General features: G+C 38.9%; 1 protein-coding gene across 1 annotated transcript; it reads right to left on the bottom strand.

The window, feature by feature from the left end:
* Positions 1 to 286: 286 nt before the first annotated feature.
* LOC121396933 (threonylcarbamoyl-AMP synthase-like) lies at positions 287 to 5530 on the bottom strand. The gene is made up of 6 exons (XM_041572593.1): positions 5372 to 5530; positions 4416 to 4609; positions 3310 to 3472; positions 2754 to 2919; positions 1709 to 1803; positions 287 to 1490 (listed from the first exon to the last, which is right to left on the bottom strand). The coding sequence occupies exons 2-6, from the start codon at positions 4590 to 4592 to the stop codon at positions 1399 to 1401; spliced, it is 693 nt and encodes a 230-aa protein (XP_041428527.1). The 5' UTR covers positions 4593 to 4609; positions 5372 to 5530; the 3' UTR covers positions 287 to 1398.
* Positions 5531 to 26512: the final 20982 nt, after the last annotated feature.

Raw genomic sequence — 26512 nt, 5'->3', positions numbered from 1 at the left:
AAGTTCCACCACTAGAGTGAAATTCCGCCACTCTCCATTCATTTCTATGGGATTTTTATAGGCGTATTTATCAAAGGGTGAACTTTCACCCATTGATAAATACGCCTTTCAAAATCCCATAGAAATGAATTGAGAGTGGCGGAATTTCACTCTAGTGGTGGAACTTCACTCTTTGATAAATTTACCCCTATGAACTGGTGGCTGGTAGTGGAGGGCTCCTCCTAAAGTGAAAGGAGAGGGGATTCCATAAAAAATATAATATTACCTGATACACAAAGTCTGCATTGTTTTTTTAAATCAACGCTTTATTTGCCATGTTTTTACTACATTACAAATATGATTTCAAAGATTTTAGGAATGAATACAATTCAGTCAACAATAAATTGTTACAATTAATAAACAGAGACAAATGAGAAAACAAAGAGAAATAAATTAGAATTAACATACAAGTTGAGGTAAATTAACACTAGCCATTGTTCCTGTCAATGGGAGCAGCATTTATGAAATGAAGGAGAAAATGAATGACACCTGCTAAGTGCAGAATAGTGACCAAAGTGCCAAAAAATGGCACAATTCACCATGTTTTTGTACTTTTCCCCTTGCCCTGCACTTTCTACACATTTTTACCCCCAGTGCTCTGGCACTTGCATCTGGGGTTGCAGTAAATGATCCCTTGCATGTTTTACAAGTCTATATTCCCTCTGATCTATGAGCATATAGAGGTTTTCCAAACTGTTTTATAGAAAATGGTAGGAATGGTCACCTTAAGGATGACTTATGCCAATAAGGGTAATCTAGCCATCCCTTTTCACCACACAGCAGAAGGTAATTACTCATCAGAAATGTATTATAGCACTGGCATAATGGAACTTTTGTCTTAGCACCATAGATTATATCTATATATGTTATATGCCATATATAAACAGGGAAAACTCTAGTAAATAGAACACAGAACTACAGACATGTACATGTAGAATTACGACTATCCTTATGAGCTGGACAGTAACATTTCCACATAAAAATCCAAGTAAACCGACAAATCCAATGGGACCAATTGGATTTTTCCAGCAATACACAATAGGGAACAGAGAAAAAATGGGTTACTTTCAAATGTCCTTAACCTGCTAATTGGTTCCAAAATTCATTTGTATATCATTTTGTATAAAAGCTAATTTTAAAATAAGTCACTGTCATTATGTAAACACATATAACTTGCTGTAAACATGGGTAGTGTTCTACCATAAAACAATTTACATTATACAGCACAAAGATAAATAAATATGAATTTAAGAAAAACAGTTAAATAAATGAACATTCCAAGTAGTTCCAGTTTCCTGAGACCTGCCAGCAGGGCTCCAATACATATCATTAGGTTCCAAGACATCTATTATTGTGCTTCTACAAAACCCTCGGAGTGTTCTTGGCTCTCTCAAATAGTTGCATAATCTTAGTGGTTGGCACACAGCCCTCACGCAGGATTTTAATGATGCCTAAAAAAGAAAAACAGGGTCCATTATGATCACCTCTATGAAGCAAGCAGCTACATCTTGAAATATTCCGTCAAGGTACAGAAGAGCTGCATATGGTTAGAAAGAATAATTTTGCCCCAACCAAGCTTCAGGAGGTGCTTTGGAATATTTAAATTTGGAAAGACTGACTGAGATCTGATAGGATTTCAGGATGGAATCTCTATCCGTGAAATACTCACCTTCATTTATTTTGGTGCAATTTACAACTGTGGATCCCACAAGCTCATTGGAGTATCCATCACATAGAACTGCATCCAGCTTATCACTCAGTCGGCTAAGGAAAATACAGAGATTGCACATAAATTGACAGTTCCTCTAGGCAAAAAAAGTCAGAATTGAGCATTTGCGACTTGGCAGTCCTTCTCAGAAATGTTTTCTATTATTAGGGTATTCAATAGACCACAAAAATGCATTATAAGTACACAAATGAAATGAGGGCTGCTTGGTTGTTAAATCTTTGGTACCCATGTTTTATAACTTTAACATGGTCGTTGCTACATAATTGTACATATGTTGCCAATATTTGTAATAGTGCAGGTATGGGCTCCGTTATCCGGAAACCCGTTATCCAGAACACTCCAAATTACGGGATGGCCATCTCCCATAGACTCCATTTCAATTAAATAATTCACATTTTTAAAACTGATTTCTTTTTTCTCTGTAATAAAGAAACAGTATCTTGAACTTGATCCAAACAAAGGTATCGTTATTAATTGTAAGCAGACTTAGGGGGCCCATTTATTAAGCCTCAAATTTATCTTATCAAGGTTTTTAAGGGGAAATTTGAATTTTCCGTAGATAAATTTTATTTTTAGAGATTTATTATATCCCAAAGTTGCTAAAAATACTTCATCTAAAATCTGTCAAGGTCATGTTGAAGTCAATGGCAGATGTCCCTACAGTTGTTTCTAGACAAGTTGAGTTTTTGGAACGTCAATCGTACAATATGAATTGATGCTCGATTTTGTTGCAACATTTTGTCACTCTGACTTTGTCGAGAAAAATTATTGAAAAATGAGTTCAATTTCATGGGAGGGAGTTTGGTCAACTTTGTTTTAAAAAAGAGATTGAATCGAGTTTTAGTTTTTAGTAAATAACCCCCTTAATGTACGGAGTTCAAAATTATGGAAAGATCACTTATCAGGAAAACCCCAGCTCCCGACTCCCGAGCATTCTGGATAATAGGTCCAATACCTGATGTAGCTACATTTTGACCTCACTTACGTTATCACCATATCATGATGGGTGCTATCACTTTCTCCACTTGGATTGGCCGACGTGATAGCTAAAGGCCCAGTCATGTCTGTGAGATGAGCGGTGACTGTGTGGTCTGGGACCCTTATCATGATGGAGTCATTAGTTCCGACTGTTTCATAGGCAGGACCGACACCTGGAACACAATTGAAGAATAATCAGTAAAAGTCCTGTGGCTGTTGAAGTGATGTCCGCTATTAGAAATATATTGATTCCCAATTGCCAAATGAGATATATTAGGGAGATTGCCTACAGAGGTGAAAAGGGAAGACTTACAATTCATCAGAATAAATCCCAGATGTTCATTTGCCAATAAAATTTCCTAAAAATAAATTACTACTGACTGTGTTTATTAATTATTTAGCAAATCAATTTGTGTTTTTCAATTGGCCTGTTCTTGTTTTTATTGCTTTGATGGACACAATGTTTGATGGTATATGTTGGGTTTAAAATTCACAAACTCAGTTGATTTTTTGTGAAAGTGACCATGTTCAACAGAAGAAAAAAAAAAGAAATATTCACATACCTAATTTTTTAAGCCATTCTCCTTTCTGTACTATGCAGCTTATGCCTCCAGGGTATACAAGATCCATGAAGTTCCACAGCAAGGGGCTGAACGGGGGATTGATGACCCTCAGCTGGTCAAGGTTGGAAATGCAGATACAGATAGGCTTTTCCGATGGACGTTCCTATAAAGGAAGCCAACATATATAGAATATTTAGCTTTATACTTCTCCCGGAGAGTGTATGCAGTCATGCAGATGTTTCCTGCACCTTTTATAGTCATGTTAAATTCTGCATTTCAGTATCACCCTGTATAACCTGTATAACCCATTCTTCTCTAATCCCACGATCATTGCTTGTTACCCCTCCACTGACTATTCTTACAACTATTCTGTAACTCAACCAAAGGAATACTTTCATTATTTATTGATTCTACAACCTAGCTATGGTCTGTTAAAGTCACTTTTAACAGGTCACACATTAAAGGGTTTGTTCACCTTTCAGTTAATGTTTAATATGGGGTATTGAGTGATTTTCGGAGCCAATTTTCAATTGGTTTTCATAATTTATTATTTATAGTTTTTGAGTGATTACGATTTTTATTCAGCAGCTCTCTAGTTTGCAGTTTCGGAAAACTGGTTGCTAGGGTCCACATTACTCTAGCAAACATGCATTGATTTGAATAAGAGACTGGAATATAAATAGGAGAAGGCCTGCATAGAAGGATGAGTAATAAAAAGTAGCAATAACAATACATTACAGAGTGTTTGTTTTTTAGATGGGGTCAGTGACCCCCCATTCAAAATCGAAAAGAGTCAGAAAAAGAAGTGAAATTATTAGAAAAAGTAAAGAAAAAAAATAAAGTCCAGTTGAAAAGTTGTGTAGAATTGGCCATTCTATAATATACTAAAACTTAACTTAGGTTGAATCACCCATTTAATATGAGTTAGATAATATGTTCTGATACAGTTAGAGCACTCTGACTAGCATGATGCTTAGGGACAGCATTTCTTTCAGTAGGAGAATTGGTGAGAATTATACTCCAGGAGCTTCCTCCAGCTCATCCATCCCTATAAATATTTTGTTGCGTGTAGACAAAATCACTTACAGTTCATGATGGCTACTTACCTTGATGGAGTAAATCCTGTTGATAGCTTCTGGGTGCTTGCAGGAAGCTGCCAGGGCATAGACAGTGTCAGTGGGAATTCCACACACTCCTCCATTATCAAGCATATTAGCAATTGTCCTCAAACTGCTTGTACGGTGGGACTGTGGTAAGATACAAGAGCTTACAACTTCCTTCATTTTTGTGGCTCTTGCTTCTACAAAACACAATACATAAAATCAATATTATCAATCAATACAAATACAAACTACAACAGAACAAAAATAATCAGTTCATTAATTCTTCATATCATTTCTGAGAAGCAGCAGTTGTACGAGTTCTTCTTATGGTCCTCTAAATTGTTTATAAACAGTAAATACATCTTCCCAACAAAGGAATATGGGCATAAAAAGTGTTTAACTACAGAGCTAATTAATACAATGCTGATCTGTAGGTAGTTTGATAGTTTTAATCGCCCATTGCTATCTCCTAGTGCTTGAAATGATTTATTATATGGTAAATGATTCTGACAATTCCCCCTGCCACAATAAACCCTGCATTTGCTTGTTGTATAATAAATATTTTTCATATATACTGTTCTACAACAATGAATGCCCCATGAATAAAGAATGAAATTGATAGCTAAAGCTTTCATTATACCGGGTATAAGGATATAACCACATTCTATAGATTATCACTTTAACTAGTTAGAATGCTGTTGATGCAGAAATGGTAGGTAAGTTTGATCTGTTGCCATTCAAGGAACATTTGTGTATTATTCTCTTCATTTTCTTTGTAATAAAATATAAAACAAACCATTTTGAGTTACAGTTCTAAACATAATTAAAGTACATGGATAGTATATAATAATACAGTGAAATGACATTGTAACATATAAGAAAGATATCCAGGAGATCTTGCAGATACATTTTCATTTCTAAAGAGGATTAGTTCCTACTCTCTGCTGTTTCTGACTTACCAGCAGTGATGCTCCAGTCGGGTGCTGCAAGTTTCTCAGTATCCCCAGTGTAGAAGTCAGTGCCTTGTGAGTGTCAGTGGCAGGTTATATTCTCTCTAGGGACTGGGAGGAGCCATACCTGCTTACCTAATTAACTACTGGTATTTCCATTTTACCTGCATTTCCTTCTCTGATCAGTATCAGTCAAGGTTCTCATTAAATGAATTAATTTCCCTCTCTCATATGTACTCCCTGCAGGGCATTACATTATATGGTGTCTGCTTTGGACATTCTGCTAATTATTATTTCGATTTTTATTGCTATAAAGGAGCTGACAATATAATACATTCTCTTAAAAATGTTTGTTTTTGTTTTTTTAGTACAGGCATAGAACCTAATACCTAGAATGCTCTGGACCTGGGCTTTCTGTAATTTGCATCTTCATACAATAAGTCTGCTTGGAGAACGAAACTGCCTGTCATTGCCCCCCTTTCCCCTCTCACTCCCCACACTGTGAATCAGTCAAAAAAAGAATATGAAGCAGTAGAAGATGATGCCATGGAGCTCCGCTGCGCTGCTCTGCATTTTAGTGTCAGATTTTTGTTAAGGTTTTTTTTTTGTTTTTTTTACTAATGCAATGCCCAGCAGTTAAAAGGGGGGCTTTTTTGGTACAGGGGTCAGTTCTCCTTTAAACATTAAATAAACCCAATAGGATTGTTTTGTTCTAATAAGGATTAATTATACAGGTATGGGATCTGTTATCTGTAAACCTGTTATCCAGAGAGATCCATAGAATATGGATAATGGGTTTCCGGATAAGGGATCCCATACCTGTATCTTATAATGGTTTGTCCCCTTACCCCCACAAACACATATATACCACATGCTGTAATTCAGTCAGGTTTGGCACCACAGAAAGGGACAGAACTTTTAAAATCCCCCCCATTTAAAGTCAATAGGAATTGCTCCCATGCTCCTGGTGCTGTAAAATGACTGGGGGGCCAATCACTTAAAAGTGCAGCGGCACATGTTTTATAACGTTATAGATGTGTTATATGAAAGGACTGGGAGTTTGGTGGGGCATTTATCTTGATTGGGGGAAATGTTGAGCATTTTGTCCCCCTCCCACAAAGCTACATGAAGTCAAGCAAAATAACTTTAAAAGTCACCTAATTTCCATTAACCCTCTGCTGAACCCCCTACTGTTTGTTAAAAGAAAGGCAAATAACTGAACCCAAATCTGTCCAGTTTTTAATTCAAAGAGCTAGTTTACCTTTATGTTAACTTTTAGCATGTTATAGAATGTCTTATTCTTAGCAACTTTTCAGTTGGTCTTTATTGCTGTTTTGTTATAGTTTTTGAATTATTATTCTTTTTCTTCTGCCACTTTTCAGCTTTCAAATGGGGGTCAGTGACCCGGTATCCAACAAAAATAAAGATTGCTTTGTGAGGCTACAATATGATTGCTATTGTAACATATTATATCTTATCTTTCTATACAGACAGTCTCCTATTCATATTCCACTTTCTCATTCAAACAACTTCCTGATTGCTGGGGTAATTGTACCGTAGCAACCACATAACTGCTGATGTTCCAAACTGGAGAACAATTTCATTTGCATAAGCAAAACGAGCATCATGTGGAAATTATGGCAGATATTAATTCTAATCATTAAAGGTACTTTAGTTCCAAAGATGCTTCCATAGTTAAGCTGAACACCAGTGTGTCTCCTATTTAAAATTGCGGTATGGCATACTAAGATCATTAAATAGTGACAACAAGGTAAGATATGGGGGTAACAATGTGGCACTTACATTTGAAAGGATAATACATTTTATGGCTGACAAACAATATTATTTAGTAATTTTTCAATTCTAATTACTAAACAATAAATGTTCTGGAAATATATCTAGATTTCTTTAATTGTCCCTTTAGCATCATTTTTCCTTCCTTTCTGGGTACAGGTATGGGATCCGTTATCCGGAAACCCATTGTCAAAAAAGCTCCACAATACAGGAAGGCCATCTTCCATAGAATCCATTTTAATCAAATAATTGAAATAATTAAATATTATTCCCTTTTTCTTTATGAAATTAAAACAGTACCTTTTACATAATATGAATAATGAATCCTTATTTGAGACAGAACAATCCTGTTGGGTTTATTTATTGTTTAAATGATTTATTAGTAAACTTAAGGTATGAAGATCTAAATTACAATAAGACCCTGAGAATTCTAAATAACAGATCCCACATCTGTATTTGCAGTGAGAGAAACTCTCTGCCTGAAACGAATTAAAAATCAGTTGTCCTTTTAGCAAATGAAAGAAGGTGATTGTTTTGTAGGAGACAAGGTTAGCCAACTTGCTCCAGGGAATGGTTCTGTCACTATTTGTAATCACATGGGAAATTTCCTGTCACTGAAGTAAACTGAAAATTGTTTCCATTAGATCAGTAAAAACAAAACAGGAAATATCCTAGGAATCTGGTTAAACTTGATGGATGCAACGTTTGAGAAATGACATCATACTAAGAACCATTGTGTTGGTTTTTCTTGTTTCTACAGCTCGGTTTCCCCTTTAGGGTAATGGCACAGGAGGCTCTTGTGGGTATTTTACACTTTTTGTTTTTTTAAGTAGCTCCCCTATTGTAAAATATAAGCTATTATAAGTTACTAAGGAGTTCTGTGACACAAAAAAGGCATGAAGCTTTACAAATACTTATTTACTAAATTTAATGTAAACATTCACAATATATTTATATTAAGTATGCTTATAGTGCTAATCTTAGCACTTTTTTAGTTTTCACGATATTAGCAGTTTTTACCCTGCTACTATAATGAATTTGAAACAGCAGCACCATCTGCTGGTACGTTGCAATATAAACGACATACTTGCTCAGTAGGGCACTCTGAACTATTATGCACACATTTGTGCTGAGGTCGTTTACATGTCTTTTAAGTATAAAGCATAAGCATAATACATATAATTAAATTGCAATATCAGTCATATAGTATTTATAGATGTATCCTATATTTGGAAAATGTATACAGGCATGGGACCTATTATCCAGAATGCTCGGGACCTGTGGTTTTCCAGAAATTAGTATTTTTACATAATTTTGTTCTTTAAACTTTAAAATGATTTAAACATTAAACCCAACAGGTTTGTTTTGCCATCAATGTGGATTCATGTAGCTTAGTTACCGTCAAGTACAAGGTACTCTTTATTATGCAGAGAAGTAGGACAGTTAAAAAAAAAGTACAAATAATAGTTGTTTGCTCATAATGAGCATTTGGAGCTTTCTGGATAATGGGTTTCTGGATAAGTGATCTTATATACCTGTACAATGTACACAGGGACTTTTTGCAACTCCGATTACCGCTGTCAGTTCAGCTAAAGAAGATAATGCTGGGAGGGTTTCCTAATTTAGTAAGAATAATTAGCAATGTATTTCCCAAGTAGTTTATAACAAGTTTTTTTGTATTGCTTGTTTTTATCTACTTTTCATTGAGTTACTTGATTTAAAACACTGCTTCCTGGTTGCTATGGTAATTAACCCCTAGCAACCAGATAGTTTAAATTCCTATCTTTATTATAAAAAAGTGTAAATAATTAAAAAAGTTTAAATGAACTCTATGAACTGATCATTGTTTTGCTCTTGTATCCTTTTACAACCTCCTTCCTGTAATAAAGGTAAGTAGCTGTAATGAGCCCTGTATAAACAACCCCTCCCTTCTACACACATGCTTTAGTCTTTGTTTTATTTGTTTTATTGATAAGAAGCAGTTCAGTCATGGCGTTTAATCGTGGGCTAGGAACTGAACTAACTCCTCCTTCTCCCACAATTTGAAGAACCAAGATGTGGGATCAAGTGTAAACAAATGTGATTTCCATTTCAATTTTCAGCACGTTGACCCAGTACTGGGTACTAACTTGGACGCTGTAGGATGCATTGAACTGTATCACATACAGATGCTGAGTTTGAGCTGAAGTTACATATGCAACATCTTGAAAAAACCCCAACTTCTATTCAAAACTATTGATGGGCGAATAAATTCGCCTGGCACGGATTTGCGGCAAATTTCTGTGTTAAATTTGTGAATCACCCACAAAAATTTGCTGGAGTCAATTTCCGATTTTCACGATTTTTTTTGTGAAAACGTTTGAATTTCATGATTTTTTTCGTGAAAACACTTCAATGTCATGATATTTTAGTGAACTTTATGATTTCACGATTTTTCCCGCAGATTTTTTGCCGTTTCGTGAATTTTGGGAGAATGGGAGAAATTCGCCCATCACTATTCAAAACGTCTTAGGTACACAGCCTCCAAGAGTCATATATGAACATGGTCAAAGTTTGAGCACAAATAGCTGGTGAGGCACATGGTGGGAGAACCCCACCATGCATTATACAGTATAACACATTTGTAATGCAGTGGACTGGTTTGCTTTGCTTCTTTTTGCTGCTGGAAGTTTATTTAAACGGGACGATAGTCTATTTTTATTGTAGGTATGAGCATTTAATAAGCTAATTGCACTGAACATCCTCTTAACATATCTGCATAGGCCTGTTATTATTTCTACCGTATATAATACACAAAAGCCATGAATATCTTGTAAATTATATCCTTATAAACGGTGACTAGTGATGTCTTCAGTTATAAATGGTGAGTAGTGATGTCATTTTTGTCACATGACTCTAAAACCTGTATATCATAATACATAAATGGTCATGGAACTGCTTGTGACTTATAATATCCTTATATTTTACAATAGGGGATACTTTATTCACTGTATATCCAGGTTTGGGAAGTGTTATCTAGAACCCCCTTATAATTCTGTTATCTGCCTTTTTATGGTGTGTTTCCTAAAATAATGGGATTAGTAAACACATTGTGACAAATATTTCCATGACTCTGCATCTATGTGTTCTGCATATTGCCTAATGCAGGGATTTGAAATTCATGAATCACAACCTTAAAATAGATTCTCATGCAGTTCCCGGCTGTCCATCACAATCCTTTATTAGAGTTATTATTTTTGTCAAATATTTGAGTCATTTAAAAGCACATATCCATAATTCTGAACAGAATCTTGTGTCTTGATCCTATTGAAAAAAAGGTTCTCCTTGGCATAATCTACAGCTTCAGACAGAGCAATATACTGTATCATAATCATCCATACAATGGACAGCATTCAAACAGACGTCTCTTGATTTTTTGGCTAGGAAATGTCTGAAAAACTCATCTTTTAATAAATGTCATGACATTTTTAGTTTTAGGGGTCCATTTATTAAACCTTTAATTTATCTGGTCAAGGTTTTTAAGGGAAAAACTCAAATTGTTAGAGATTTATTATACCCAAAGCTACAAATAATCCTGATGAAAATACTTCATCTCAAACCTGTTGAGGTCTTGTAGTCAATGGTAGTTGTCCGAGAAGTTGTTTCTTGACATCATGATCTGCGCTGGAGAATCCGATAAAGTCTGGGTTTTTGTCAGATAATCCGATAAAGTTGAGTTTTTGCAGCAACAATTTAGTTTTCAGAGTGTCAATTAAACGATACAAATTGATGCCTGATTTTTTTGCAACATATATTCGTTCCGACTTTTTTGACAAAAATTATTGATTAATGAGTTCAATTTGTGGCAGGGAGTTTGGTTAACTTTGTTTTAATAAAAAAAATTGGATAAACTCAAGTTTTAGTAAATAACCCCCACGGTGTTTCTAAGTTTAGTCGTGGTTTCAAAAACCTCTAAAACTACTAAAATCTGACCATTAATAAATAGGCCTCCCTGATTCTGTCTGGAGCAGGCCCGGACTGGCAATCTGTGGGTTCTGGCAAATGCCAGGGGGGCTGCTATAAGATCCCATAGAAAGTCAGTATTTAGTGGGCTGGTGGGAGCTGTTTGGGCCTCTACGTGGGGATTGGACCTCTGTGTACTTGAAATGCCAGGGCCTATTTTAATACTCAGTCCGGACCTGGTCTGGAGGGACGCAAATGCTGCCCTGCTGGAACTCACTCATATGCACCTTGATCAGGCAGTAAGTGTCCACTATCTAGCAGATGCCACCCCTTAAATAAAGAATTTATCAGAAACCCATAGACACGTTTTTAACTATCGAAGCCCTTCCTTATTCCAACCAAAGTAAACCCTGCTGGGGTATAGTCTAAGATTATTATTATTGATACTGGAGTAGTGAAGTATAGCCCTGACTCATTCTAATAAACAAATTAATCATAGAGTGAAAGTAGATAAATATTCCCCTAGAAATTCTTTATAAGATAATAGAGAGTTGGGAAGTTTGACCCTGGGCAAATTATCTTTCTTGTAAAGGCATTCTGGTTAACATTATAATTTTGTTCTCTTTCATAATGTAACCATATTTAGATTACATTCACATGTATTATTTAATCCTTATGGAATATACTTCATTAGAAATACTACCAAACTATGGGGAATGGACAACACAGAGAGCAATAAAGGTCAATAAAAATGTGGATAAATAAATACAAAGTCTTAGCTAATGAAATCATATACTCCAGGACATCAGGGATGTAACTACAAGCAGAACTTCAACAGATTGGAGGCCCAGGAAGTATCGGGGGGCCCAGTTGGTGTTTACAATACATACAGCAGAACCCCCATTTTACATATTTAGGAAATCAGAAAGAAATGGTGTTAAATCTGGGAGACTGTAAAATCAGGGACATTATGCATTATATATGTATGTGCCCAAAAACAGTGCAAAATAGTGGAATGTGAAATTCAGGTTTCCCAAATTCAGGTCTTATTCCCAAAGAGGGTCCTTAAATGATTTTGCTGTGGGGCCCACTTAATTCTAGTCTTGCCACTAATTAAAAAAAGAACTAAACATTAAAAAGCACAACATAAAAGGGGTTATTTATCAAAATCTGAATTTTTCAGATTTTTTTTAAATAAAAAAGTCTGATCAAACTAGAATCCATGATTTGCCCTTATTTATGAATGTGGTATAATAAATCTTATTTTTCCATAAAAAAAATCATATTTTATAGTTGTAAAACTCGAATTTTTGATTTTTTTAGCATTCGGACATATAAATATACAATATTGGGATCCCACTGCAAAACCACCCTAAATATACAGCTGCAAAAATATTAGACGAGCCTGAGCTAGATCTCACTTTTAAATGAATGAGTACATTTAATATATAGTGCTTGAACATTATCCATATCTTGCATGGCCAGTCCTGATTACTCATTCAATCCTACATGCCAACTGGGCTTAAGACCCCCACCATTAGACACTTTGGGGCCCCGTACAAGTTATGTATCTGGTCCCCCCCCATGGACACAATCATGTAGTAACGAAATTTTTGACTATGCCGCTTGTGCGCTATACAAACAATCTGCTAGAAGGCAGGAGGGCTTTGCTACGACTAAAGGTTCAACTATATACACTATATATATACAGCTCAAACTCACTAATCTTTTTACTGAAAAGCTGGGGCATAACTCTGCAATAACCAGTTAATATAAATAGTTCCACTTATTAATTTGCTAATAAGCCCGTTCATTGGGGGGTCAGCGGAGTTTGCCCTATGTTTAAACATTACCAATCTACATGCCCCTGTCAATTCTCTGTGTTGTCATCACTTGGTATGTAACTTTTGTAAGTTTATACTAAAGTAACGAACTGTTTTGCATAACTACATCTCAACTGCATACGTTTAGGGGCCCAAAGGTGTTGCTGTGGGGTCCAATTACTAGTTATTCCACTGCTGAAAAGTTCAGGTAGGTGACACTCATATAATTCAGTAAATAGATGCCAATATAAAGTAATATAAATGCGTGTTTAAGATAAACGCTCTTGTGGGATACAGGTTCTGATGCTGAGAATCTCAGCCATAAAGCATGACACGGCTTCTGTTGTTTGCCACATAGGAAATAGAATCAGTCACATGAATACCAGGAAATAGAGTGCTCCATGCAAGCATTAAAACAAGGAAATCAGGTATGAAATTACAAGATGTATCTATTTACTACATACTTCCCTCTTCTTTATAGATATTTCCTGCTGACATGGGAATTGCAGCAACCCAGAACAAGCCACAAATATATTCTAAAAATTGTTCAAATGTTTTCCAAAATCGTTTTGAAAAAAAATCATATGGCTTAAAAATGCCATATTTGATATACCAGCATAGAGTTTCAGCTTCTCAATAGCAGCAGTGATACATGGCTTCAAACTTGTCACAGGGTGTCACCATCTTGGAAAGTGTCTGTGACACTCACATGCTCAGTGGGCTCTGAGCAGCTATTGAGAAGCTAAGCTTAGGGGATGTCGCAAATTATCAAGCAGAAAATGAGGTTAGTCAGTTATATATGCTGATGCTACAGGGCTGATAATTCAATTCTGATGCTAGTTGGCAATGGTTTCTGTGCTGCCATGTAGTAATTATCTGTATTAATTACTAATCAGCCTTATATTGTGACATTTATATTCTATGTGTACTGTATATTGTGAGTGGGTCTCTAAGCTCAGTAAGTGATAGCAGCACAGAGCATGTGCAGTGAATCAGCAGAAAAGAAGATGGGGAGCTACTGGGGCATCTTTGGAGACACAGATCTTTACTGCTACAGGGCTGTGGTTGCCTTGGGCTGGTACAGAAGCACAAAACATAATGTAGAACATTTCTTTTTTTTTTTAAAAGTGTTTATTTTTCACTTTTCAAAAAGGGACAGAACAGAAGAGAAAGGGGGGGGGGGTTCCAGGTACAATCAGATCCCAATAAATGTCACAGCATACAAAATTTCTTACAGTCAAATTGCAGTTCATATCAGTGCAGTAGAGATGGGGTTGGATATAATCAGTGATGCCCTAGCAAACCTTGGTACTTGCTAAGAGTTGGCCTCAGTCCACTCATCCCAGATCTTTCCATATTTGTTCGGGCACCCTCTAGCTAGGTACGTCAATTGTATGAGTGGGAGATTTTTGTTTATTAAGTCTAGCCAAAACCGAAGGGAAGGTGGCTTCGGGTCCATCCATTTCATAAGTAAAGCTTTTCTCGCATAAAACAGCAGGGAGTGCCATAGATCTCTTTTGGCATTTAGCGGGACAATCTCATCTATCACCCCCAGTATACAGACTTGTGGAGACATTATCTTGGGGAAGGTAGTTTTGTCTTGTATGTGGGACATAACTCTATCCCAGTATTTATTGATTTGAGGGCAGTTCCACATCATATGAATATAGTCAGCCTCGTGCTGGCGACACTTTGGGCAATATGATTTAGTTATCTCTCCCATTTGGCTTAGGCGTAATGGCGTGATATGAATCCGATGTAATATCTTAAATTGGATAAGTCTGTCTCTAGTGGCGATAAGATACTGGTACGCTTTGTCTTTACACTCCTCCCATTCTTCTGCTGTCAAAGTGGGGATATCTACTGTATATGCCAAGCCACATATGCCTTGGCGAATGGTGAGGGAATTGTAGAGAGCAATTTACCATATAGATTAGCAACCATTTTCTTTTGGTTTGGCGACTTAAGGGCCTCTAAGAAGGGGGATGTGACCAGGACCACTCTGGGTGATGTAAATTGCGTTACAAAGGCATGTCTAAATTGTTGGTACACTAGGTGGTGAATTTGGACTCCAGGGTGAGCCAGTATTAATTGTTCTCTGGTGAGCAGCTGCCCTTCTGGTGCTGCGTCGCCCAAAGTCTTGATCCCAGCTCTTGGCCAACTCATATATGGTAGGAGTTGTTGGAAGTGGGGGAGGTGTGAGTTTCCCCAAAGGGGTAGATCAAGTGTGAGTATCGGGTTTTCCAGGCAAGTAAGCCGTAGAATCACAGTCCAAACCTTGTGTGGGGTGGTGAGAATCGGGTGTCGCACTTTCAGGTCTGCTATTCTCCTATAGGGTATATATTTTAGGGTTTCAGCTGAGCCTGCCAAAGTAGCTTGTAATTGAAAGTTAGGATTATTGGGGTCTGGCATGAACCACCAGCCTACATAGTATAATTGAGAGGCTAAAAAATAATATTGTAGGTCTGGGAAGCCCAGCCCCCCTTCATTAATTGGGGCCTTTAGTTTGGATTTAGCAAATCTCTGAGATTTGTTTCCCCATATGAACGAGGACTGCATTTGCTCAATATGTTGGAAAACAGTTTTTGGGATGTACATAGGGGAGTTGTGAAGGATGTACAAAAATTTTGGCAGATATATCATTTTTATCAAGTTGATCCTCCCCCATGTAGTTAGGAGCAAGTTCCCCCATTGCTTAAGTTTGATTGCCATACTGTCTGTGACCGGGGTAAGGTTGAACTCTGTGTATTTAGCGCTATCCCTCGTAATCATAACGCCCAGATACTTGAAGGAGCTTACCCATCTTAGGGGGGACGGGGGGTAGCTAGTGGGGTCTATGCCTTCATCTATCGGGAAGATACTAGATTTCTCCCAGTTCATGCGCAGACCCGAGAATCCTCCAAATTCGTCTATAATTGCTAACGTTGACTGTAGCGAAGGTCCAGGGTCACTTAAGTACAATAACACATCATGAGCATATAAGGAGATACGCTCCTCCACCCTACCCAAATGTAGACCTTCAATATTGTGAGCAGTGCGTATTAGAATAGCCATTGGTTCTATCGCCAAGTAATGGCGAGAGGGGGCATCCCTGGCGAGTGCCACGGCTTAGCTGAAAAGTGTGTGACAGTACATTATTGTCACTTATTCGGGCTTGGGCGTTTTGATACAGGAGTCGCACCCATGTGATAAACTGGTCACCCAGGCCAAACCTTTTCATTACTTCCCACAGGTACGACCATTCGACCGAGTCGAAGGCCTTGGCCGCATCCAAAGAGACTACCACTCTAGAGCCTACTTCCCTATGTGTTGCTAGTATATTAGTGTAAAGTCTCCTTATATTAATATCTGTCGATTTCTCTGGCATAAATCCAGATTGGTCTGGGTGTATTATTTCAGTTATGACATGTTTCAGCCTATTAGCCAGTATTTTGGCCATGATTTTAGTGTCTACGTTTAGTAGGGAAATCGGCCTGTATGATCCGGGCAGCAGTGGGTCCTTATCTTCTTTGTGGATGACTATTATGGCCTCATGGTAGGAGTGTGGGAGGGAACCCTGGTCCATCGCATCACTAATGGTTCTGTGCATATGTGGAATTAGTACATCTGAATTAAGTTTGTACCACTCGGCCGGGTAGCCATCAGGTCCTGGTGACTTGTTTGCAGGCATAGAGTTGATGGCTAGTGAGACCTCACTCACAGTTATTGGGGCATTCATTACCTCTCTCAGATCGTTTGAGAGTCTAGGAATGGGTATACTGTCTAGGTGCCTACTTAGTGGGTAATGGTCGTTATTGGTTTGCGTGTTCTGATAGTAGGTGGAGAACACTTCAGCAATGCTATTAGGATCTGTGGCTATGTTCCCTGTAGCCATCCAGATTCTGCGTACTGCCATAGATACAGAGTGCGTGTTTGCCAGATAGGCCAGTAATTTCCCATTTTTTTCCCCTTTGTCAAAGGTGCGTTGGGTGGCATATAATAATTTCTTCCTAGTCGCTTTAATTCTAGCTCTTTCAAATTCAGCCTGTGCTGCTTTATACACCTGCAGGTTGAAAGTTGAGGGGTCTGCTATATATATATATATTGGGCCTCTGCCCTGGAGGAAGTATTTTGTGTTTTTTGGATTTCTTCACCGGCTTTGGCTCTAGCTCCAGCTATGGCACTGATAAGGGTACCTCTCATTGTGGCCTTAAAAGCATCCCACACCACAGGAGGGGCTGCAGTCGCAGTGTTTAGGGCCCAGTATTCTGCTTCAGCCTTAGCTGATGCCTCCGCCACTGTATCATTGGTTAGCCACAGTGGGCATAATCTCCAAGGTTTGGCTTCCCTGGGTGAGAGTAGTCCTAAGGTGATAAGTAGGGGAGCGTGGTCAGAGACACCACGGGGTAAATATTGCGCTGTTCGCACATATGGTAATAAGTCACTTGTAGCTAGGGCCAGGTCTATTCTGGACATGGTGTTGTGTGTAGCAGAGTAGCATGAGAACACTCTCTCATCTGGGTTTTTCCAACGCCATATGTCAGTTAGTTGCATGGCCTCCACCCACTGTGACAGTTTGCTATTATGTGGTGAGGTGATGTTGAGTCTGTCCTTATCCGCCTCCATTGTTGCATTAAAATCCCCCATTATACATATGGGCGCTATTGGGTGTCTGGCCAGGGTATTAATCAATAGGTCTAGCAGTGATGGTGTCAATGGTGGAGGGGCATATAAGCATACTGGTCCGTTGTTAGATTAATCAGCTCAGCTGGCAGATTCTTCCTGATTAGGATTGAGGTGCCCCTAGCATGTGTAGAGAAGGTGGAGTTATACATGTGCGCTACCCAGGGCCTTTTTAGGGCCATCAGCCTCTGTCCTACCAAGTGCGTCTCCTGCATCATTAAAATATGGGGGGAGTGTTTCCTTACGTAATCAAATACCAGGGCACGCTTAAACCTTGTATTCAAACCCCTAACATTCCAAGTCATAATACTAAGTGACTCCATTGCAAACTTTAGTGGAATCAGTGACGCTGAGTAATAGTGTATCGAAAGGAGTCCATGTACCTGCAAATGGGGTTGGGGATGGGGTTGGGGGGTTTCTTAAGTAAAAACTACTTACATTCCCGTTGAAATTCCCTACCTGCCGGAAAACTTGACAGGTCTCTGATCCCATAACTTGTGCACCTAACTTGGTTACAGGGAGTGGTCAGTTGGCTCTAACCAGCTTCCGCTATATTGATTGGTCATCTTTGGGTTAGGAGGTCAGCCCTTGTGGCACTATATATGAGGGCTGCCCACCTGTGGGGAGGCAAAAGCCTGTGTGAAGGGGTCTTAGTGATACCTCCAACCCACCTGGGAGTCGAAAGTTCCTTTCGTTTACCCTTTCACAGTAATAAATAGGTCATCCTGCGCATCATCCCAAACAGCAATTCAAGCAAACATTAGCATAGAAACAGTATTAACAACATCACAAACAACATCACAAACTTGCATTTGGCGAGCTTCTGGAGGCCTTCTGCTCAGGTTTCTGGGGTCTGCAAAAGTCTCAAAGCAATTGCGGGTCCTATGGGCTTGTCATTACCCTCGAAGGCCATTGTATCACCACCCGCCCTCTCATTTGCACTCATTGGCCTCTTGATACAATCCAGACCTCTATGTGTTTGGCCCACTCTGCAAAAGTTAGAGCATCTGGCAATCTTGCATATCCATAGCCCTCAGAACACGGAGGAGAAAGTAGGATAAATAGGGTAGGTTGAGGGAGGATATGAGGCTGTCGCTTTATACTCTTCCTCCCTAGCTCTGGCTAGTGCAGTGTCCCAGTCCCTATAGTCTTGGCCTACACGTAGGCGTTAGCAGTAGGTACAGAGTTCAACGCACAATGTTTGACTGGAGGGAAGGCGCAGGCCAAAATGTACAACATTTCTAGCTAGACTTTTTAGTTAGACTTTTAGTTAGTTTGCCTTTAAAACCTAGCTCTCTCCTTTAATGCAGGATTCTGCTGGAGGAGCACTATTAACTGATGCATTTGGTAAAAACATGTTTTCCTGTGACAGAATCCTTTTAAAAGCCATCTATTGTTCTGTGGGGCTACAACTGTATTGTTATTATAATTTCTTATCTTTGTTTTCAGGCCTTCTCCAATTGATATCCCAGTCTGTCTCAAACCACTGCCCGGCTACTAGGCTAAATTGGTCCCTAGCATCCTTAAAGATGCTGAAATTCCAGATTGGAGAGTTGCTAAGCAAAAAGCTAAATAATTCCAAAGCAAATAACAAAAAGAAGACCGATTGCATATTGTCTCAGAATATCACCATCTACATCATTTTAAAAGTTAATTTAAAGGTGAACTACGCCTTTAATCAGATGCTTTAGTGATATTTTATATCACAAATAATTTCCATCACTTTCCAAACAGGTTGAAGTTGTATATCAGTATAGGTTATTTGGGTATGTGCCAAGCTGTGTACAATTCAGTTTTCCCATTCTGCCAGGATAGTTTGGCTGAGTCATAGACACGCAAGATCCTTAATATATGTTTCATGTTGAGACAATATGTGGTTGTGGTGCTTAATTCTGCATACTGTAGGAAGCATTATTTTAAATTCTGACACACCTGCTAATCTTGTATCATCTGTAGGGAAACTTTAATGCCAAACTCTATACTTTTGATTACATATCATTAGACAAGATTGTGACGTATGATACCGACTGTAAATTCCACTAGGCCAGGACAATTAGTCACATATGTTCATTTTTATATTGGTAAATACTGATACGGGTGAATTCCTACAGTCATATGCAGTACTTCTATGTATATGCAAGTTATTTAGGATAATGTGTCACAACTGCATTTGAATGCATTTATTTCCAGTTTTAAAATAATCCCCGGCCCTCTGGTAGTGATGATAAGAAGTGAATGGTTTCTGTCAATTGACACAGTGCAGCCCTAATAACTGGCTTAGCGAGAGTTCAAATCTATTTATAATGGTCAGAGAAGGAATTTGGCTCCCCTTCACCAACACCAATGTGGCTAAATTAGCTATTACTGTTATTTATCAAAAGTCGAGTTTGTGAGGATTTTTTGTATCTTGACAAAACTCAACTCAAATGTTTGCTTATTTAAGAAAAAACTTGAATGCAAAAAACTCAAATCTGTACAATAAGGGGGAAAAACTTGAATACTCAAGTTACAAAAATATTTATTAGGACATAGTGGACAACAGCCTAACGCATTTTGTGCCTGTTGGGGCACTTACTCATAGACTCACAGCCTATGATTAAGTGCCCCAACAGGCATGAAACACGTTGGGCCATTGTCCACTATGTCCTAATAAATATTTTTGTATTTTTAACTACTTTTGACTGATTTTTAGATGCACTCACAACTATTGTTGTTATTTCTTTGATAATAACTCCCTTAATAAATCCAATAGGATTGTTTTGCTTCTAATAAGCATTAATTATCCTGTTATCCAAAAATATCCATAGACTCCATCTGCATAAAGGGTTTGCAGATAACGGATGCCATACCTGTATCTTACATTGGTTTGCCGCCTAACCCATAATAAATATGCACACATTCACATACATACCATATGCTGTAATTCAGTCAGGTTTGGCACTAGTGATGGAATTTTCTCCCGTTTCGCCAAAAAACTCGAAGTCAATGGGCATCCAAATAGTGTTGACGTGCGCCGGTTTTGACGCAAGTGACTTTTCCGACACATGTCCAAAACTTTTTGCGGGAGCTTTGCAAATCTATTTGCCCGCAGCGTAACATGAAAATTTGCCGCGATTTCACGCCTGGCGAATTTATTTGCCCATCACGCGTAGCCCCGGTGGGCCCCCCAGTCTGTCGGCATATGTTTTGTATCGTTATAGATGCGTTATATGAAAGGACAGGGAGTTTGGTAAGACATTTATTATGAATAGGGGAAATTTTTAACATTTTGTCCCCCTCCCACAAAGCTACATACAGTAGCTACTTGGTCCGAAGATGCTTCCTGTTGCACTTCCCCATAGTTAAATTGAACACCAGTGTGTCCTGTTTAAAATTGTGGCATGGCATACTAAGATCATTAAGGTAAGATATGGGGGTTAGATTGTGGTACTTACATTTGAACTGCTAATACATTCTATGGCTGTCAGATAATATTATTAATATATTAAAATATATGAATTCTAATTACTAAACAATAAATGATCTGGAAATATATTTAGATTTATTTAATTGTCCCTTTATCATAATTTTTCCTTCCTTTCTGGGTACAGGTATGGGATTTGTTATCCGGAAACCCAATATACAGAATGCTCCGAATTACAGGAAGGCCATCTCCTTTAGGGGCAAATTTACTAAGCGGCGAAAATTCAGCAGCAACGGTTTTGCAGCCATCGCAACACTTCGCCAGGGAAAATTAGCTCATACAACACTAATTTACTAAACTGCAAAGTTGCATCCAGGCGTCGAATGCTGGCGAATTTTCGCTATCCTTACTTCGCCAAAAATAGCGAAGATGCACTAGCGTTCAATTATGCCTAGCTCAACTTTGTTAGAGGTCTTCACTCAGGCTAATTTGCATACAGCGAGAAATTATAAAGTTGAATGGACATATATGTTGCAGCAAATACATTACATTACACAAGTCCAGGGAATCTTAATAAAGAAAATAGAGTTGTTATAATGCCCTACACATGAGCCCACTGTATAGTTTATGTTCCATATGTTAGAAAATGTATGGGGGAACCCAGTTACCCAAAAAAACTAATTTAAGGACTTTTGCAGGCTGAAAAAGACGCCATCATTTTTTGGGACTCAGCAACTTTTTCCACTAAAAATATGATGTAAGTGACAGAAGAATGAGGAAGATCTATGCACTCCAATGCATTTAAACTGGTCTGAGCTGGCGAATGCAAGTCTGGCGGAAGAGATAACGTTCAGTAAAATCCGCAGCGAAAATTTGCCTGGTGATAGAGTGGGAATGACAACTAGCGCTAGCATCTGTCTCTTTCGCTAGCGAAGTTAGCGAAGTCCTGCCCCCGTTAGTAAATCGGCAAAGTGCCTGAAAGCGGTAATGATGGCGAATCATCGCCAGCGCTACTCACTTCGCCCTTTAGTAAATCTGCCACATAGAATCAATTTTAATCAAATAATTGAAACTAAATATTATTCCCTTTTTCTTTATCATATTAAAACAGTACATTGTACTTGATTCTAACTAAGATATAATTGATCCATATTGGAGACAGAACAATCCTGTTGGGTTTATTTATCGTTTAAGTTATTTATTAGTAAACAAGGTCTGAAGATCTTAATTACAATAAGACCCTGAGAATTCTAGATAACAGGTCCCATATCTGTATTTCCAGTGAGAGAAATTCTCTGCCTGAAACAAATTAAGGATCAGTTGTCCTTTTAGCAAAGGAAAGAAGGTGATTGTTTTGTAGGAGACAAGGTTAGCCAACTTGCTCCAGGGACTGGTTATGTCACTATTTGTAATCACATGGGAAATTTCCTGTCACTGAAGTAAACTGAAAATTGTTTCCATTAGATCAGTAAAAAAAACTGGAAATATCCTAGGAAACTGGTGAAACTTGATGGATGCAACGTTTGAGAAATGACATCATACTAAGAACCATTGTGTTTGCTTCTCTTGTTTCTACAGCTCGGTTTCCCCTTTAGGGTAATGGCACAGGGGGCTCTTGTGGGTATTTTACACTTTTTGTTTTTTTAAGTAGCCCAAAAAGATCGCAATAAAGCCTCTGAAACTGCTCCCCCTTAGACTTGCATTGCATTCACCAACAAGTGTTCATATCAGGGCTTTGCCCTACCAATAAACGCAGGTGGTACTGGACTTCAGACAAGGTACACAGGGCCTTCCCAAACTCTTCCAACATCTGCTGCAAATGTCAAAAAGAGGACCGCCATCAGAAATCGCAGGGCCCCATACGAAAAAATTTCCTGGGCCCCCTGGGCTGCGCCCACCGCAAGCCCCACCTACAGGTCTGCCCTCCCCAACCCACAGGTCCGCCCCCCACCACACAGTTCCCACATGTTAATAAAAAGATATTGGTGGTCAGGGCCCCCCATAAAAAAACATTTGTGGCCAGGGCCCCCCCATTAAAAAATATTGGTGGCTGGGACCCCACATGAAAAAAAAATTGGTGGCCAGCCCCCCCACACACATTATAAGAAAATTGGTGGCCAGGGCCCCTTACACGTCCATGCCTTCCCGAAGTCAGCAGCTCTCAGAAAGATGGGGGCCCGGATAATCAAGTAAGTGTGGCGTGGCCGGGTCCCCCTTACCCTCGAGGCCCCCTACAACTCTCCGCCCTGCCCCCCCTGATGGCTGCCCTGCATCTATGGTAGACATGCCCCCAAGCAAAGACCTTTTGGTCCCAGGTGTCAAAACTGGCTCAGCAAATCACAGACATACGCCTCATAATACCCCCAGCCCTAGCATTACTAGGCATGCTCCTGTATCAGATACATAAAAAAACTAAATATATCATTGTAGGATGGTCTACTCTTGTGGAGCACAATGAGTAACTGGAAAAGGTCTTCACTCCCAGACATGGAGGTCATTAAAAAGAAATGCTCTATATCAATGTACATTTACCACCATGTGTCAAAACCATCTTCCATTGGGCTCTCAACTGGCCACTCCTTCCTTTACCCGTTGATCTAGACCGAGCCTCCCCATGTGTTCTACACTGTATGATTAGTTTATTGGTGTAATAGATTTGATTGCTTACTAGTGATGTGCGGACCGGACAGATACCCGCAGGCCTACCCCGCACCCCCTTTGCTTTATAGCCACGTGCCTGCTTGCCCCACCCCTTTGTGATGTCATTGATGTTCGGGGTGGGTCGGCGCGGGTCTATAAAGGGTAGTCGAAAGTCGGGCGTGGGTGGGGAAAAACCCGACCCACACATCACTATTGCTTACCTATGTGACAAGCTGGTTGCCTGTACACATAATTTTTGGGAGAAATTAGCAATTGTAGGCAGGTAAACAGAGGATCAGGAGCATAAAGACAGGGACACAGCATCTGCAGGCAAAAAACACAGGTTTATTCAGTCACAACATACAGTTCATCAGCGTTTCAGCTTCACGCATTCAAACTTTTTGGGGTTCTCACCATACAGGTTAGTTTCCATACTCAGGAATATTCAGGCTTTTCACTAAGCCCCTTTTACTCTCCCCTCCAGGGACACAAAATCACCAGCTACTGGTCTGTCTCACCTTCTGGCAGTATCTCAATCACTTTAGACTCAATCTCAATGAGCTGGTCCTTGCAGTTGCAGGCAGCACCCCAGCCCCTCTGAGGGAGCTTCCTAACACTTAACTATGATTAAATACTTTTCCACAGAACAGCCTTCCTAAGGAAAGTGAGCTCCAACATGCAAACTGGACAACTGGAATGGATTGCCTGTTCCTCCCGGAACCATATAACTTCCAGTGCCAGCCAGCAAAATCCTTTAAACTGAGACCATTTTCTGTTTAGACACATCTCCCTTTATCTCCTTTAACTGCTACAGGGGAGAAATTAAAGGCAAAACACACCTTCACTGAGGAAGGGCAATGTGGCTCCATAAGTTTGGTCTTTTGTAAAGTTTCTACAGCACCATGGAATAAATTCACGATTAATCAGTTTGCTGCAAAATAAGGTATTGCCTCTCTTTTTGCTTGTTGGATTAATTGCTGGCATGTGGCTAGGCCATTGCTTATACCTGCATCCCCATAACCTGACTTTGTGTTGAAAACATACCTTTTTATACTTCTTCGGAGTCATTCTACAACACCTTGTATAAGGGCTTGATCTCCCAAATGCAAATTGTTTGAAAATATCAACCTCTACATCATACTAAAAGTTACCTCAAAGATGAACAACCCCTTTAACCCCAGACAGTGCATTAACATCACTAAATAAGACAGATGAAGTGTATATTAACCCCAGACTTGGTAGTAATCACGAATAATATGGGTATTTACCCCAGAAGTGCCAGTGTAGTTATTACAGAAAATGTATAATCGGCATATTAACCCCAGGCAGTGCAGTAACAGCATTGTAGAAATGGCCAATGAGCACTCCTTTAACCCAAGACAAGCCAGAAAGATCACTGCAAAAATGGCCAATGAGCACTCCATTCATTTCAGATTGAAAACATTATCTCACCTACACTTGCACAACAGACTACCATTACCAGAGATCTTTTCCCCAAAGTCCTATGCTCTCCTAAGTTCTCTTTCTCTATCTGTCCAGTGCCACTCCTATTCATCATATGTTGTCATTCAAAATGGGAATCTAGCAATCCGTTCACAGTCCGCAGTTTCAAATTTCAAAGACAAGGACAAAGCTGAACTTCAAAGCCAAAAATTAAAAACAGCTTTTAAAGGTTGATTAACTTGATGTGGGTTTAAGCTTTAAGCAATATTTGTTTGTGCCTCTCTTAGCTCATAATAATATTCCAGATATATCAAAATAGAAATAATGTAAATATGGAAAATCCAATCATTCTCAAATCTAATCTACTATGACTTTAGGTTAGGACTCTATCCACTGCTTTTGGTGCCACTACTATAAGCCATAAGCCATGGGCCTGCTTTCCTTTAAAAATACACAGTAGGATACATACAGACAAACTTGCATTTGTATCACTTTTATTGATACGACGAGCAGAAAAGGATATTGGATAATAAAAGATATGCACCTCTGCAAATATTACAGAGCACTCACTACTCCAAGTCAAACAGCCTATTATCCTTCTTGGGCAGAATTCAAAAGCGTCATTAACATGTTGGTTCACTTCATATTTTGCAAACTATTAAAACACACACCTCCATCAATATATCATGACACTGCCATCTAGTGACTGTCCTCAATATGTGAAAAAAACTTTCTTTGTGACAAACTGAAAACACGACTCTTGTTTCTCTAACTACAAGAATACTCACATCAGCATAAAATAAAAGAATTGCAGAGAGATTGTGTCTCTTCCTAATTATTTAACCCTCTGCTGTGTGGTGATATTTCCCTACAATTGCCAATGAAATCAAATCAATAACTGAGCCAATATATTGCTGATGCACTTAAATAATATCAAATATGGCTCATTTATGCATGAATCAAAGAGTTGACAATCGCAAGGAAATCAAAACTTCTTGTCTAGTTAACATCTTTCATCAGAATCTTTTATGTAAAAATAATCTTACATATATTTATATGTATATATGTATTTGTTTTATATGTATATATGCATATGTTTTATATGTCTTTAAATGTATTTATTATAATGCTTGTTCTGCCTGTGTGGACTGCTCTATACTGTAAAATTGAACAGAGCTGAGTATCAGAGTAGTGCAATATAAATAAAGTTATACATACAGACATACTGCTCCAAAGTCTAGACAAAGCAACCCACAGGATCATCATTAAATCAGTCCTGTAATCTAGGGGAAAAAACAGTGGCGGAACTACCAGGGGAACAGGGTGTGCGAGCGGGCCAGGGCCCGCACCCCCTCAGGGCCCCCCGGCAGTCCGTGCACCACATACAAATGCAGCCGTACGGAGGGGACGGGGCCCGGCTGCGCGTCACGCACCAGGGCCCGC

The sequence above is a fragment of the Xenopus laevis genome, chromosome 8L, assembly GCF_017654675.1.
Source record: "Xenopus laevis strain J_2021 chromosome 8L, Xenopus_laevis_v10.1, whole genome shotgun sequence".
Lineage (NCBI taxonomy): Eukaryota > Metazoa > Chordata > Amphibia > Anura > Pipidae > Xenopus > Xenopus laevis.
The sequence above is the reverse complement of the archived record's forward strand: the minus strand, read 5'-3'. Positions and strand labels throughout refer to the sequence as shown.